Source organism: Camelus dromedarius, chromosome 15 (genome assembly GCF_036321535.1).
Source record: "Camelus dromedarius isolate mCamDro1 chromosome 15, mCamDro1.pat, whole genome shotgun sequence".
NCBI lineage: Eukaryota > Metazoa > Chordata > Mammalia > Artiodactyla > Camelidae > Camelus > Camelus dromedarius.
The window spans coordinates 35,397,316-35,412,531 of record NC_087450.1 but is presented as its reverse complement, the minus strand read 5'-3'; the positions used below and the strand labels follow the sequence as shown (position 1 = coordinate 35,412,531).

General features: G+C 37.4%; 1 protein-coding gene across 3 annotated transcripts in view; it reads right to left on the bottom strand.

The window, feature by feature from the left end:
* The window catches only part of SLC8A1 (solute carrier family 8 member A1), a 394,428-nt gene extending 379,738 nt beyond the window's left edge, over positions 1–14,690 (bottom strand). Inside the window, exon 1 of one of the 3 annotated variants that reach the window (XM_064494549.1) lies at positions 14,615–14,690. In XM_064494549.1, coding sequence (XP_064350619.1) covers positions 14,615–14,644 — 30 coding nt within the window. In that variant the 5' untranslated portion in view covers positions 14,645–14,690. The remainder of the gene's footprint in view (positions 1–14,614) is intronic. The other 2 variants (XM_064494554.1, XM_064494551.1) reach the window with 2 other exon arrangements.
* Between the last annotated feature and the right edge of the window lie 526 nt (positions 14,691–15,216).

Sequence of the window (15,216 nt, the reverse complement as noted above, 5' to 3'; positions counted from 1 at the left end):
AATAAATCTCCTAGAAGAAAATATAGCAAAATATTGTCTAACATAAATCTTAGCAATGTTCTCCTACGGCAGTCCACCCAGGCAATAGAAGTAAAAGCAAAAATAAGCAAATGGGACCTAATTAAGCTTATAAGCTTTTGCACAGCAAAGGAAACCACAAACAAAACAAAATTGCAACCTATGGAATGGGAGAAAATATTTGCAAATGATGCAACTGACAAAGGCTTAATTTCCAGAATGTATAAACAGCTCATACAACTTAATAACAAAAAACAAACAACACAACCCAAAAATGGGCAGGGGACCTAAACATGCAGTTCTCTAATAAAGACATACAAATGGCCAATAGGTACATTAAAAAATGCTCAATATCACTAATTATCAGAGAAATGCAAATCAAAATTACATTGAGGTATCACCTTACATCAATCAGAATGGCCATCATTCAAGTCCATGAACGATAAATGCTGGAGAGGGTGTGATGAAAAGGGAACCCTCCTACACTGCTGGTGGGATTGTAGTTTGGTGCAGCCATTATGGAAAACAGTATGGAGATTCCTCAAAAAACTGAAAATAGACCTACCGTATGATATAGCAATCCCACTTCTGGGTACAAATCCATAGGTAACTCTAATTTGAAAAGATACATGCTCCCCAGTGTTCACAGCAGCACTATATACAATAGCCAAGACACGGAAGTAATCTAAGTGTCCATTGACAGATGACTGGGTAAAGAAGCTGTGGTATATAATATAATGGATTACTACTCAGCCATAAAAAATAAAATAATGCCTTTTGCAGCAACATGGATGAACCTGAAGATTGTCATTCTAAGTGAAATAAGCCAGAAAGAGAAAGAAGAAATATACCATATGATATCACTCATATGTGGAATGTAAAAAAGAAAAAGAAAAAAAAAGGACACTATGAACTCATCTACAAAACAGAAACAAACTTGCAGACATAGTAAATAATCTTATGGTCACCAGGGAAAGGGGATGGGAAGGGATACATTTGGGAGTCAGATTTACAAATGTTAGCCACTATATATAAAAATAGATTTTAAAAAGTTTCTTCAGTATAGCACAGGGAACTATGTTCAATATCTTGAAATAACCTTCAATGAAAAAATATGAAAATGAGTATACGTATGTATATGCATGGCTAGGACATTGTGCTGTATACCAGAAATTGACACATTGTAATTGATTGTTTTTCAATTTAAAAAAAAAAGGGAAAGAATCTTTATTGGGAGATAGAAAGGGACAAACGTAGGAATGTAGATGGGGCTGTAATTCCAAGGTCCTTTGGTACTATGCTAATGAATTTGGATTTTTTCCTGGAAGTTACAGGGACTCATTAAAAGACTTTACATGTGTGTATGCCAGATCAAAATTGTGTTTTAGCAAGATCACTTTGGCAACAAAGTGGAGATAGTCAGGAAGGGCCAGAAAGGGGGAAGAGCACCTTTTAGCATGCTATTGCAATAACTCATGTTATAAACTATCAAAGGCAGTGGTAATGGATATGAGAGACATACAAGAGGTACGAACTATAGGGTTTAGGGATTTGTTATAATGGGGAGACAGCAATTCAAGGAGTCTAAGCATAATCAAAGTGTTAGACAAACTAGAAAGAGCAATTTTGTGGGCAATAAACATGATGTGTTAAACTTGAAACATGCTAAGTTTTGGTTAGGGGATCTATGGACATGAGTTGAATAGACAGTTGAATGTATGGATCGAAGGGTAGATGGTAAATGTTAGTAATGGGAAACCAGAGTGAAAGAAAAGAGTGATGGTAAAATAATTTCTGGCTGCTCTAAATTTGTTTAGATGCTTTGCGTAAGTAAATTACATTCCAGTGTATGGAACCTTTTTATAAGAAAATGTTGAACCAGTCAGTACTCTGTGAGGAACTCTGGGGATTGAAAGAGAGCCATGAAAGTGCAAATAAGCAAACAGAGTTTAATGTTCAAAGTCAAGTCAGTCTAACCTCGTGAACACTGAGGGATCTAAAACTAGCTGGAAAGAGAAATGCTATTGGTACCTGATTTCCGACCTTCATTGGGATATTTTACATAACTATACAAAAGTATAGTTGGATCAAATGGACCAAATGGAGAAATAGGGACTGCCTGATAATGTAATTAGGTGGAGTCCTTACTAAACAACTGTGTTCAAAGATTGCTGACTTGGGATGGATAAAAACTGAGTGATGTATTGAATGGCACTGTCCTTGGCTTTGGCCAAATACTTTGTAAGAGTATTGGATGAAGGTATAAGAACCTTCTCACTACATTTGCAATAGATGCCAAAGTTGAAGAATGAAAACAGGCTGCATGACACTTAGGATCCACAAAGATCTTAAAAGATGCAGTTTAATAGGGGTGGGTCTCAAGGTCCTGCACCTGGAGCTCTCAAAATTACCTGCAAAGAACTTGACTGAGTTGTGGATTTCAACACCGTACCCCCTCCCCACAACATACCAACTAAATAAGTAATAAAATAGAAGGTGAGTGCACATTCAAACATGAGTTCTCAGGCATTAAATTAAGTAGAAATTCACACTCATGTCCTAAGAGGACCTACTAAAAAGTTGGAGCTATAAAGTTTAAGAGAAATGTAATAACTGCTGGTCTTCAGAGACTTCAAGGGATGTCAATTGGAATAGGAATCATGTTTCTATCTGATCATAAGGGTTGGAACTAGCAATACTAGATTTAAAAGGTATCCTTCTCCATTAATTTCTGTGATGCACTTTCCTGTAGTAGCGTGAATAATAGGATTGACTCTGGAACCAGATTTGTCCACTCTACTATTTATTAGTTCCGTGACCTTGGGTGGATTTGCTTATCCCATCCCTGTTTTATTTTCCTCATCTGAAAATAAGGATGATAATAGGATCTAGCTTATAAGGTTACTGTAAGGATTTAATGAGTTAAGATATGGAAGAGTACTGAGGAAAATGCCTGGCACATAGAAATTGCTTTATGTGTTTGCTACCATTGTTAGTAGTAGTTATAGGATCATAGAGGTTAACCAACCTCTATTAATGAAGTAAGGAAATACTAAGTATAAGAGGAAACTTAGAGAGGTTTATTCATTAAGCACCTTTTAAGAATGTGTGGATCATTTATTAAGCCAGCATCTAGAAGCTGGTGACAGCTCCCAAGCATTCTGACTGATGGCGCACCCACACAACTCCCATCAGAGTGTATGGGAAGTCAGCCACAAACAGTAGCCTCCGTCTTAGGACCCAGCACAACTTTCTGCTTGGGTATCTGACAAGATCAGATAATTCTCTCATTTCTGAATTCTTCATCTTACCTTCCTATTTTACATACTTTAGTTTCCCATGCGTGTTTCTGGCCTTTGTGTCTATGGCAATTTAGAATCTGTTTTTTTCTGGCCCACTGTCCTTGACTCTGATCCCACGTCCTTACTGAGGGAGAAGGAAGGGGCACCAAGAAGTTTTTACTTTTAAAAATCCCCAGGGATAAACTCAAGTCCATAGAACCACAAACACACAGCAAGTAGTAGATTTTCATGCAAAATAAGAAAAGTCTTCATTTCATCTACCAAGGGTAAGAACAACTTTGATATTTTATTAGTAGCTAAATCAACAAGACATTGCTTCTAAATGTACTTTCGAGCTCTTCACACCACTGAGTTAACTATCCAGCAATCTAACTAGAAAGTCTGGGTCAAATCTTAGAATCATATCCATCATTCATTCTACTCTGTCCCTGAATCATACCTTTCTCAGGGACTGTTATTCCTCATACTGAGTTCCATGGAAGGCTGGCATCACAGGATATTAATTATCTCCTTGAAAAAATAAAATCCATAGTCAAATGACTTTGGGAAACATTGCATACCATCAACAGTGCTTAGATGTTCCCAAAGCAAATTAGTTTCTTAAAAGCTCCAAGAACTCCTTCGGTAAATAATCAGTTTGCCTGGGTTTAACCTAGTAATCCCTAGTTTACTCTCTCATAGAATTATTTTTAGTTCATAGCCCATTAATATGTTATAAATCTAGTATTTGGTGAAAGAGTTTGGTAGCTATTAATTTTGGCTTTTCTTTGAACACTTACTCAGTATTAATTTATTATTGAAAACAGCTCTTTAATTAGGGCATGCACATGTCCCAGTTTGCTTGGGACATTCTCAGTTCACTGCTGTTGCTCTGGTGTAATTTTGAATACTTCCCCCTTTTACTCTCAAAAATGTTCTGATTCAGGGGGCCAATTATGTAGACTCTCTACCTATAATATATCTATTATTATCGCTTGCTTGCTGCTTGAGTCTTTCTTTCTTCCTTCCTTTCTTTCTTTCTTCCTTTCTTGCCTTTCTACAATTTATCCCTCTCTCTTGCAGCTGGAATTACATTTAAAAATGTAAATTATTTCACTTCATGTCTCAGTTCATAAACCTCCAATGGACTCCTAGCACTCTTGGAATTAAAGTCCCCTGAGTGGGTCTTCCAAATCTGTGTTCCTCAAAGACCCAATGAATTGGCTGCTAGCTTTATCTCTAATGTATTATTATTATTATTATTATTATTATTATTATTATTATTATTATTATTATTATTATTATTATTATTATTATTATTATTATTATTTTGACTAATCCTTAACTTTTTATCCAGTGTCACTGGGATCCTTATTGTTCCTAGAACAATATACTTGCTGGGTTTTCCTTCTATCCGGAAATCTTCTCCCCAGTTATTCACTTGATTTGTTTCCTCATTTAAATTCCATTTCCTTTGACCACCCTAACTGAAAGCACTGGCCCTCCTCTGTCTTCCTCTATCTCCTGGTCCGCCTGTACTTTGTGTTTGTGTTGGTATTGGTTGGGCTGTATTTCCAACACTGCAGTTACATTAGCACTGTGGTGTCTCCAGTAAGGTGTATATATCCTCTTTGTGTACTATTTCTATAATGTTCAGTTCTTGCAACATAAATTAGCAAAATAGTTAAAAATAACTGCTCACACTTGCTCACTTTGGAAGACCAACATTTTAAAGTAATAATAAAACATTTGCCATAAATCATAATCATAAATCTCCCTCAGTTCTAGGTGTTTTGATTGATGTGTGCTCTGTTTTGATGCAAATGCAGTGCTTTGAAATATGTAAATTAAATCCACCTTCCTTGTTTTTGAAAACTGATCTGTAATTGAACCAGAGACTCTTATTAGAGGCAGGGAATTTTCTAGAGACTGCCCAGTACAGACTCTTAGGAAGACAGGGAAACACACTAAGGAAGGGAAGTATTCAAATCCTCCAACAAGTATGTAGATACCTGTCACCTTTTGGTTTGTTCCTCATCAGGCCCTTTTGGGAGTCACCCCTTGCCCACTTCCCAGGGATTTCAATCCTAAGGCCCCCTCTCATTCATCCCCTACACAGGTGGGACCTGACCAAAGTCTAAGAATATATCATCCCCTTGTGGATGCAGTGAGAGGCCCAGGTTTCAGATGGTGTTATACCCAGGGGATCAAAAACTCAAAGCAACTCCTTCCTTCTCCCTTCTCACTCTGCTTTACTCTATCCTAAATCAAACTCTGACTGTGAAGCAGCGAAGACTGTGTTCACAATCTCTCAGCATCATCTTAATCCTGGCTTTCTCAGGAGAAATAAAATCCTTCCTTTTCCTGGCATACATATCAATTCCCCAAAAAGATTCTGACTGGTTCCATTTAGTTCATCCTAGGCCAATGAGTACAGATACAAAGGCAAACAGACAAGGTGGATATAACCCTAGAAACGAATGCTATCCTATGGAAGGGATAATTGCTTTAAAATTTTCTTTAGAAAAATTCCTACTCATTGCCCCATGGTTTATCTTCCCAATGTGTCTTCCCTTTGACCACATTACACATTTGACACACTGAAGGAGGAACAGACATGCTAGCCTGAATTCCACCTTTCCTCCCAGTTTCCTGTTGCTTTTTGACTTGTCCTCGACGATTGTCTTGTTATCAACCCCTGGACTTGTTCTCTCCTTTAACCTGACATCTTTGCCCCTTCATTAACAGACTCTTTGAGAGAAAGTACTGTGTCTTAGTTATCATTTTACACACAAAATCACAGTGTTTGGAAATAGTAGATGCTCACTAAATGCTTACCGAGTGAATAACAATACCAGCTTCCATTTATTGAATAATTACTATGTGATGGGAACTAAACACATTCCATGTTTATTTCATTGGTTCTTACAAGCAGAATGAAGTCATCATCTAAAAATTATTTTTTGGATCCCCTATGCCCAGATGTGATTGTTAGAGTAGTTGAACACTTTTATGTGATTTTTCAGTAATAAATACATTACTTATGTCAAGAATATTCACTTAGCCTTTCAATTACTCATCAGACATTAATTACCTACTTTATGTCAGGAAATAATAGTGGAGATACAAAATTAAGAGATGTCACAGATCTAGTGACACTCACTGGCTAGAACCCTTCTGTGCCCCCACCCCCTCACCTCCCACTCTCCCACTCCCCTGCCCCCACCTTCAGAACAAATTCCCACCTTCTAAACAAGATAAGGGAGATTCTTTTTCGTGCCATCACCTCTCCAGCCTCGTCTCTGGCTACTCCACACCTTAAAACTCAGCAACAGCAAAACACTGATAGCGATCAGTCTAGTGGTGACCTGGGGGAAATACATCTGGAAAGGGTTATCAGAGGATCTTCTGAGGTGCTGATAATGGTACTGTGTCTCCATCTAGGTGCCAGGTACATGGACAAGTGGGTGAATTATGTTTATGAAAGTTAATTGAACGGCACAGCCACATGTTTCTGTAGGTATATTAGACTTCAATAAAGAGTTAAAAAACAAATGAAAACAATCCCCAAAACCACTTCTTGCAATGCCGGACTATTTGTCATTGGTTTCCCATCCCGCATGTGGTGTGTTTTCCTCTTTCCTCCAGAATTCTGCACCTGCTGCTGCCTGCATCCACGTCACTGCTGGCCTATTACTCTTTCTCCTAGTTCTCCTGAAACTGCCTTGTGGCAGCCTATTTCTGTGATTCTCTGCCCCACCAGACTCAGTTCTTCGGTGCTGTCTCCTGGTATAGGATGTAGCTCCGGGAACCCAATGCGTGGAGGATAGTGACAGAGTCACATAATTACATCCATGTGAAACGCGAGGGAGAGCACTCAATTCTAGGCGCTCTGGGAACAAAAAGCCCACAGGCATACAGGCACCCAAGTCCACAAACATATCTTCTATGGCAGGCTGAATCTAAATCAAAAAAGAACACTTGATTTGTGCATTTATCATCTCCCCAAACCACAAAAACAATATGCAGAAGACTTCTCTATCCTTTTAACGTAGCTCTGCATGTATATGGATACAGCTGTTAAAGATGGAACTTGAACAGGCATTCTGTAAGCTAGCATCCTTCTATTCTTTTCATATAGAGACCTATTAAATAGCTTCTCCTTTGTGTGACAACCACAGGCCATGTCAAATTAATTCTTCCAGAGAAAGGACTAATTTCAAGTTAACTATTTCCAGGACATTTCATCCTGTGTATTGACTCTGGTGAATTAGTGGTGGCTGCCTGTGACAATCTACTGAGAATGACTCTGAGACTTATCTCGGCTAGTCAGTAACGATGACATGAGTGATGCCTGCCATGGATGCTGGGAGGTCAGGGAGGGCAGTGAATGGGCGACATGTCATCTAGACTCTAAACCATTGTTTAACATAACAACAAGGTCAGACCCAGATTAGCCTTCTCCAGAATTTCTTAGAGCTAGTGACATGTTGGTGTGCCCTCTGCATATCTGAGACAGATTCATTTTATATAATATTTCATAGATGCTGTTTTTGGATAATGGGTCCTTTTATTTCACCAAAGACATTGAAGAATAATTCCTTCTCAGATCACATTTTGGAAGATGTGCTTTGGAAGGTCACAACTTGGTGAACTTTTGAAGATCTGGTTCTCAAACTATTCGGTGAGTATTTATTACATATTCCTTTGAAAAATAGATAAGATTATCTAGTAAATTAGGCACATTTTGTTTTAGCTAGATCCAAACGGATTTTTGAGGGAAAAAAAATGAGCTTTGGGACATATATTCTCTATTTATTTAGCCTGTGTTCCCCAAAAGATCATGGGCTTAAACTGCGGCTTTGGGGCACACATATTGAACGTAAGCTAATTTAATAAGTGTTATTAAATTTTTGTTTCTTTATAATGAAGCTTTGGGTTTCAGCATACTGTGTTTTTGTTTTAGTTTTTCAATGCTTTGAATTGCTCAGGAAGTTATGTACTTCAAGTTAATTACCACGGCTGTTTGCTGATATGGTTGATGGTTGTTGATTGTTGATCAACAAAAAAATGTAACCTCTTAGGGTCTATAGATTCGTGGGACTTGCAGGAACCCCAGTTTTTGTTTGCCTCTAATCTTTTATTTGCTTCCCTATCCCTCACCTGAATCACAGGAGATATTTTTCTTTTTAAGGCAAAGGAATATTTAAATTAATCATAGCAAAATCATTGCCAGGGAAACAATATAATAAATGATCTTGAATGTGTAGTAGAGTGAAAACAGAGTGGTAGAAGGTGGATTTGACCTCTAATTTCTGGACACATGCATGATAAAAAGTGGAGAGGAAAGAGGTAACCTTTCATTACATTCTCTTTGCAAAAAACTAAGTGACCAACTTCTGTATAGTTTGCAGAGTCATAGTTAAAATATGTTTCATTATAATTTTCATAAAACTAATACACAACTCTACAACATTGGTGAAAATAGTATGTTGAATTCCTGAAAGTCTGATGTTCATAAGCATAATCTAAAATGTTAAGTTGAAGGCCAAGTAGAGTTCTTATTCTTCGTTTTAAATTTTGAATTGGAGTTTAAATACAATTTAATATGTCTGTGAAATGAGTCCTTGAATACTTTCATTTAAATAATTTTTATCTCATTTTATCTTTTTCATACAAATCATCCTTGCTATACGATGGTGAAGTTAAGGGGGAAATGTAAAAATTGTAGCACACATTTATTAAAACATTAGTAATATGCTAGAGAGGGAAAGAGAATGGAATACAGTCACAAAATAATAATTTAACCGCTATTTCTGAAATATGTCCAGCTGGCAGTTTTTAAATGTTAGTCTATAAAGGGCAATCAGTACTCTTCTTATACAGTTAATATTCAGACACATTGTTTCAAATGAGTAGCTTACTCATTAAACAGATTAAGTTAAATGAACAATAATCTGAGAAGAATAACATGGTTTGCTGTTACTTCTTGTTAGACACTCTATTGAATATTTTTGCACTTAGATTTTTTCATACATTAATTTATTTGTTTCTATTTTTAAAAGGCCAAGAAACAGTTGTGGAACAGTATAACACAGAGGCTTAAGAACAGACTTCAAATCCTGCCTTTTCTGTTTATTTGCTGTGTGACCTTGGGCACATTACTTAACTTCCCTGTGCATCGCTCTTTATTTGCAAGATAACTGCCTATCTTTAGGGTAAGTGTTAGAATTTGTAAATTAATGTATGTGACTTACTTAGAAGTGTGCTTGGAAAATAGTAGAGTTCAACACATGTCAAGATAGTTATTAAGTAACCTTCCCAGCATGACAATAAAAAGTGGACTTGATGGATTTGCCTGAATCTAGAACTCAGAGTTTAAAGCAAAAAAAAAAAAAAAAAAAATTTTATTTTATAATATTTTATCCATATGTGTAAAGCAGAGGTAAAATTAGTTAGGACTTAGAAATAGTTTGTTAAAATTATATTTCTTTAAATGAAATTCAACAGTAGCTTGTGACTGATAATAGAATAATGATAATAGCATACATGTCAGTTCATATGTGATTGCATCTTATGTCTCAGAGGGCAAGATCCTGGACAGACTGAAGAACTCAAGTTATAATGAGTATTGTATGTTATTATTAACTGGAATATAATACATTACTCTGAATAGGGTAAATATTCAATGTACTCTTCTATCTCTACCTAAAACAGACCTTGTTCAGAAAAATGATTTAACTGGTGCCTTTCTCTTCTACTAAGATATGACTTCATTTTTGAAATATTTTTTGTATGTCTCTATTCATGAGTGAATATATATCTGTATGTATTTAATTTTGATATTTTAAATGATTGTTTCCAGACTCACCATGGTGTGATCTGGAGTAAATTGGGAATTCACTGTTCATGATGAACCAAAGAATATTTAATCAGTATCTCCCAAACATTCGACATTAGTGGTGGGCTGATTTTGGAAACTAAATTGAAAGGCGTTTAAGAATTCATCTGTGCTCTCCTTGTGATGTGATCACTCTTCTGTTTAATATTTCTAGTGACAGGAAAATCAGTTTCTTAAGAAAAATCCATTTGATTTTCATACTGCTTACAAAGATGGTACCACCACTTACAGGTTATCATGCTAAACTATTGGCACTTTGCCACTTAATTCCTTTAGCGTGATTATCACTGTCTACAATTTACGGAGAAGGAAATAGAGGCATACAAAGATGACGTTACTTGTCCAAAGTCACAGAGCCATCAATACACTGAAGAGCCAGAGTGAAACTGAGGCTGTCTGACGCCAACCAATCTCAGCAGTCATGATTCTAATCACTGCTTCAGCCCGCTTTCTTGAAGTCTTCTTTACCATGAGCTGACATCTAAAGGAATTATTTCTTATATCTCTACCTGCGTTCAGCCCAGAGTCTTTTTTACAGAGCTCTGAGTCTTCATTTTCCACTTAAATGGAAGGAGTCTTTTGTGGCCCAACTTAACCTCTTAGTTTTGGGGCTAACATTAGTTTCTTAGTCATGTATTTTGATATATGATAAATTAATGTCTCCTGCATAAAGTCACACACCCTCTTTCCAAAGTTCTTGACATTTAGAAAGGCAAAAAGCAAAAAAAGGCAATGATTGGCCTAATCCTTAATAAAACTGTTGCTATCCAGAATTAATATGCCCTTTCAAGACAACTGTTTGATAATTTGCTAAGACAATATAAAATTTCACTTAGCAGCTGTAGTTAAGAATTCATGTCACATATACATATATATATGTTTTACCTTTCAATAATGGTGGCTAGTATTCACATAGATTTCAGGGTAGGGAGTATGAGAGATACTGAACAGATCTATATCAGTATTTTATTATGGAGAAAACTTTTTTTAAGTATTCTGAAACCTTTAAATAGGAACTCCCTGTCAGCAAAGATTACAGCAATCAAACTTCCAAAGAAATCACCTTTCTGGGAAAGAACACATTTCTGTTAACTGCCCCCATTGAAATAAATTGGATTTGGTTATCATTTTTTTTTTTTATTGTAAAAAGGAAGTGGTTCTCAATCCTGGCTGCACATTAAAATTTCATGGGGTAAATTTAAAAAATTAACTACATTTGCTTGGACCCGAGGAGCAAATTTAGCTCTTCAAGGGTGTAGTGGACACCACCCATCCTAAATGATTTAAATGTGCCGTTAGGGTTGAGAACCGTGGCTCAACTCATGGGACAAGGTCAGCGGAATAGGAAAGGCCATTTTGTCCTCAGCAGACTAAGTACCATGGGGACTTGTTCCCCTTTCATGACTTTACAGAACTTAAAATGACTTTAGCAATTCTCCAGCATGGAAATTTCTTCTGGTATCTTGCCATGACACTTGAAAATACCACGTAACTTTAAGAAATTGAAAGAGGTGTAGCATGGGCAGAGCAGTTCTGATCAGAAACCCAGGTGATCTGGAGTCCTTTGCTTTCCATTCACTGACCTTGGAGAGAATTTACAGCCTCTCTGGCCTTCAGACTCCTCCCTAGTACCGTCTGCTAGTCTCACGCCTTCTGTCATTTTCAGAGCTCTTGAAATCTTCAGTAGTTTGCCTGGGACTACTCAATGTCCACAGTTTTTAATCACAGGAGAAAATTTTATTTGACCTGAAGCTCCCAGGGGAATTTTTTTTAAGAGTAACCATCATTATCATGTCCTTGAAACATAAAGACCTTTCCTGTGGGCCACAGATTTTCACATCTCTAGAGAAGTAAATCTCTACTCTTACTTTTACACTAATTTTCCCCCAACGTTCAAGGATCTATACCCCATCAAAACCCCTAAAAACATCTGTTCCTCCTGCTCATTGTAGCTCAAGGAGCCAACTAGTCTGGCCCTTCTGTCACGTAAACAGAAGCCTCAAATCTGTGCTTTATGCTCTAGAACAAAGTTCAACTTTTCTATCATTCTCGGCCACCATGAGTTTGCTTCTCCACCAGCTAACTATAGCAGAAAGCAATTCAGTCATTTTTTTTCACACCAAAACTGCCAACACTTCCAATTCTCTTCTCAAAATATAATTGCAAGATTTTCTACATGCACAGTCATCAGTGAATGCTTAAGAAGTCATAAGTCAAAAGGGCAAGTAGCTTGACTGTCATATTTTCCCCTCATGGATGACATATTATATATAAAAATAGCAGCAAGTCATTCTTTATTACTTATATTACCCTTCTTGAATTTATTTGCTAAAGAAAAGCAGGAAAAGGAACAGACATTTCTCACGAAGGGCACACACTGAAAACGTACTTGGCAGAAAGCAAATGAGAAAACAGTAGATGATGTCATATACGCATTGCATCTGATCACATAGATAACATATACGCATCGCATCTGATCACATAGATCACATATATGCATTGCATCTGATCACTGATACTAGTGACATGATTTCTAATAACTTTTTACGTATTGAAAATTGCCCAAAACTCCTGCTGTGCTGTTCCTTTTGGAAAGCTGGCTGGTATGTAGTGTTTAAGTATTTTAAAACCATCCTTTGGTAGGCCTGTTCCACTTTAGCTAGAGTTATGACAGCTTAGTTAGCTTGGTTAGTTCAAAAAAAGAAGGCGTAGTTTATTCTCTCTCTCTCTCTCTCTCTCTCTCTCCCCCTCTCTCCTGCAGATACAGAATATTCGTATTTTTAAATAAAGTAAAATAGCCTATTTTAGAAATGTGGAAAGGGTGAGTTTGAATGTGTTGTTAATTTAATACACTGTCAGTGTAAATAGACTAGACATGAGAAGGGGTAATTCAGTAAAAACGTTATATTTTTGAATTAGAATTATTTTAATAATGATAATGTATTCTTATGAAATAGAATCAAGTTTTCTCTCTCTCTCTCTTTTTTTTTTTTTTTTTTTTTGGTACTATAGTACATTCACAACTTGAAAGAAGCAACCACATAACTAGTCACCTCACCTATGTCCCTTTCCTGGCTGTCTGATTTATCCAAAGAACATCTCCTTGGTCAGCATTACAAACTATTTCCTTATATTCTTACACTTGTTTATTCATCTTTTCCCATGTCATGTTTTGTCATCAGAGAAGGAAAAAAATCACATTCAATTTTTCTTTCTTTTTTTTTTTCCCCACTCATGCTCTATCCTAAGGTGAAAAACAGTTAAATGAAGAGTTGGTTCAAAGCTTACTTGAAATACGGATATATTATTCTCAACAAGAGCAATTTTAAATTTAAATTCCATTATCTTGTATAAAAGTTCTTTTAATTCAGTCTTGAAAACACATTTTCTAGATATGACCTGTAATTTTTTCCCTTGACTTCCGTGTTTTGCAGAAGTTCACAGATTTTGCTAACACTTTTTTTTTTTTTTTGGTTAACAATTTTAAAAGAACTGCTTTCGTGATCTAATGATTACAATTTGGTAATTAGCTGGCGTAGCGTTTCAACATGTAAGTGCTATGCTTCGGCTGGGTTAGCCAGTATTCTGGAAACTAGACTGGAGTCACAGAGATTCTGACATGGTTCTTGTCTTCCTATTCATACTTTCACTGTGGACCCCAGAGACATCTAGCTCCTGTGGTTCTGCCACAATCCACCATTCCCAAACATCACTGATGGCAAAGCTACAATCACATAGCTTTCCCCTCAAGCTCCTTGCTTTTCAGTCATTAACAAAAAAGAAAGAAGGAAAAATGCTAAAGGGACGGAGAAAAATCCAGTGCCTAACAGCTGGTTTCAGCAGTTTCAACTTGCGCAAGACCCCACGTTTGTGAAAACAACCCAAGAATCTTTGAACAGGATGTAATCAACCTCCGATCTGCTGAGAAACACTGCAAAAATGACTTCAGCTGCCAAAAATAATAACGTCCTTTACAGGCAGCTCTTCCTATATCTAAGGAGGAACTAGCCATACATGTGAGTTTATGCTGGTTTCAGGGCAAGCAAGGAAAAGGGCAAATCCTCCCTCCCTCCCCTGAAATACACAGTATCAGAGCCCACGGGAAGCTGGGGCCCATTTCAAAGGTGCTGGCAATACTGAGGGAGATTCACAGCCACAAAAACCTGAACAGTAAGTGACCTGGGACAAAGGGATTGTATTTGGCAGCAAATCTGTGCAGCCACGTTCCCTCTGTAACCAAGCTGCCCTGTCTTGTGTAGTCAGGGCTGTTAAATACCTCTCAGTCACCAGCCCCAAACCAAATCTTTCTTCTTTTTCAAAATATTATTTGTCAGCTTCCCTTGTGAAGAGCCTGGGAGGGAATTTTCCCGAGTGATCCTTTAGATACGTTTCATCCCCAAAGCCCCGCACCTACCTCTGTGGAGCCGGGCTGGTGAGTCCGCATGGGCTGGATGTGAAAAAAGACCCCAGGGTGATGGCTTCTCCAAGTTTACCAGAAGGAAAGGACCTGGGATTCTTGTCCTTTAAGTGTCTCTAAACATGGTTTGCATAGCTGGATCTCGGCTTATCTGTGCCTTTCGGCTTTCGCTTCCATACATGGATCTGTTCCCAACAGTAACTCCAAGCTGTCGAAAAGGAGCTATCTGGCAGCTCTCCGCTTCATCCAACACATGGATGATAAAAATACACATATAGAGAGCCTTCCAGCCAGGCCCGTTTCCCACCCCACCATCCTGCCACTATGCCTTTTTGCAAATACATTTTCAGATTGGCATTTTTACTCTCCAGACGTTTAGAGAACAACCAATTTTTACCTGATTCCCACACAGAGCTGTTAGGATGTGGGTGTCCAGAGCTTTACAAAAACAGAGACATGGTTTTTGTTCCTTAGCAGGGGTTTCATCCCTAAAGAGTTTAGTGATATGTCTGAGACCTGAAAAAATGTTGGGGAATGAATGGCTGAACGGCAGATAATGTTGTAGGGGGATGAATAAGTACATGCTGTACTTCTTTACC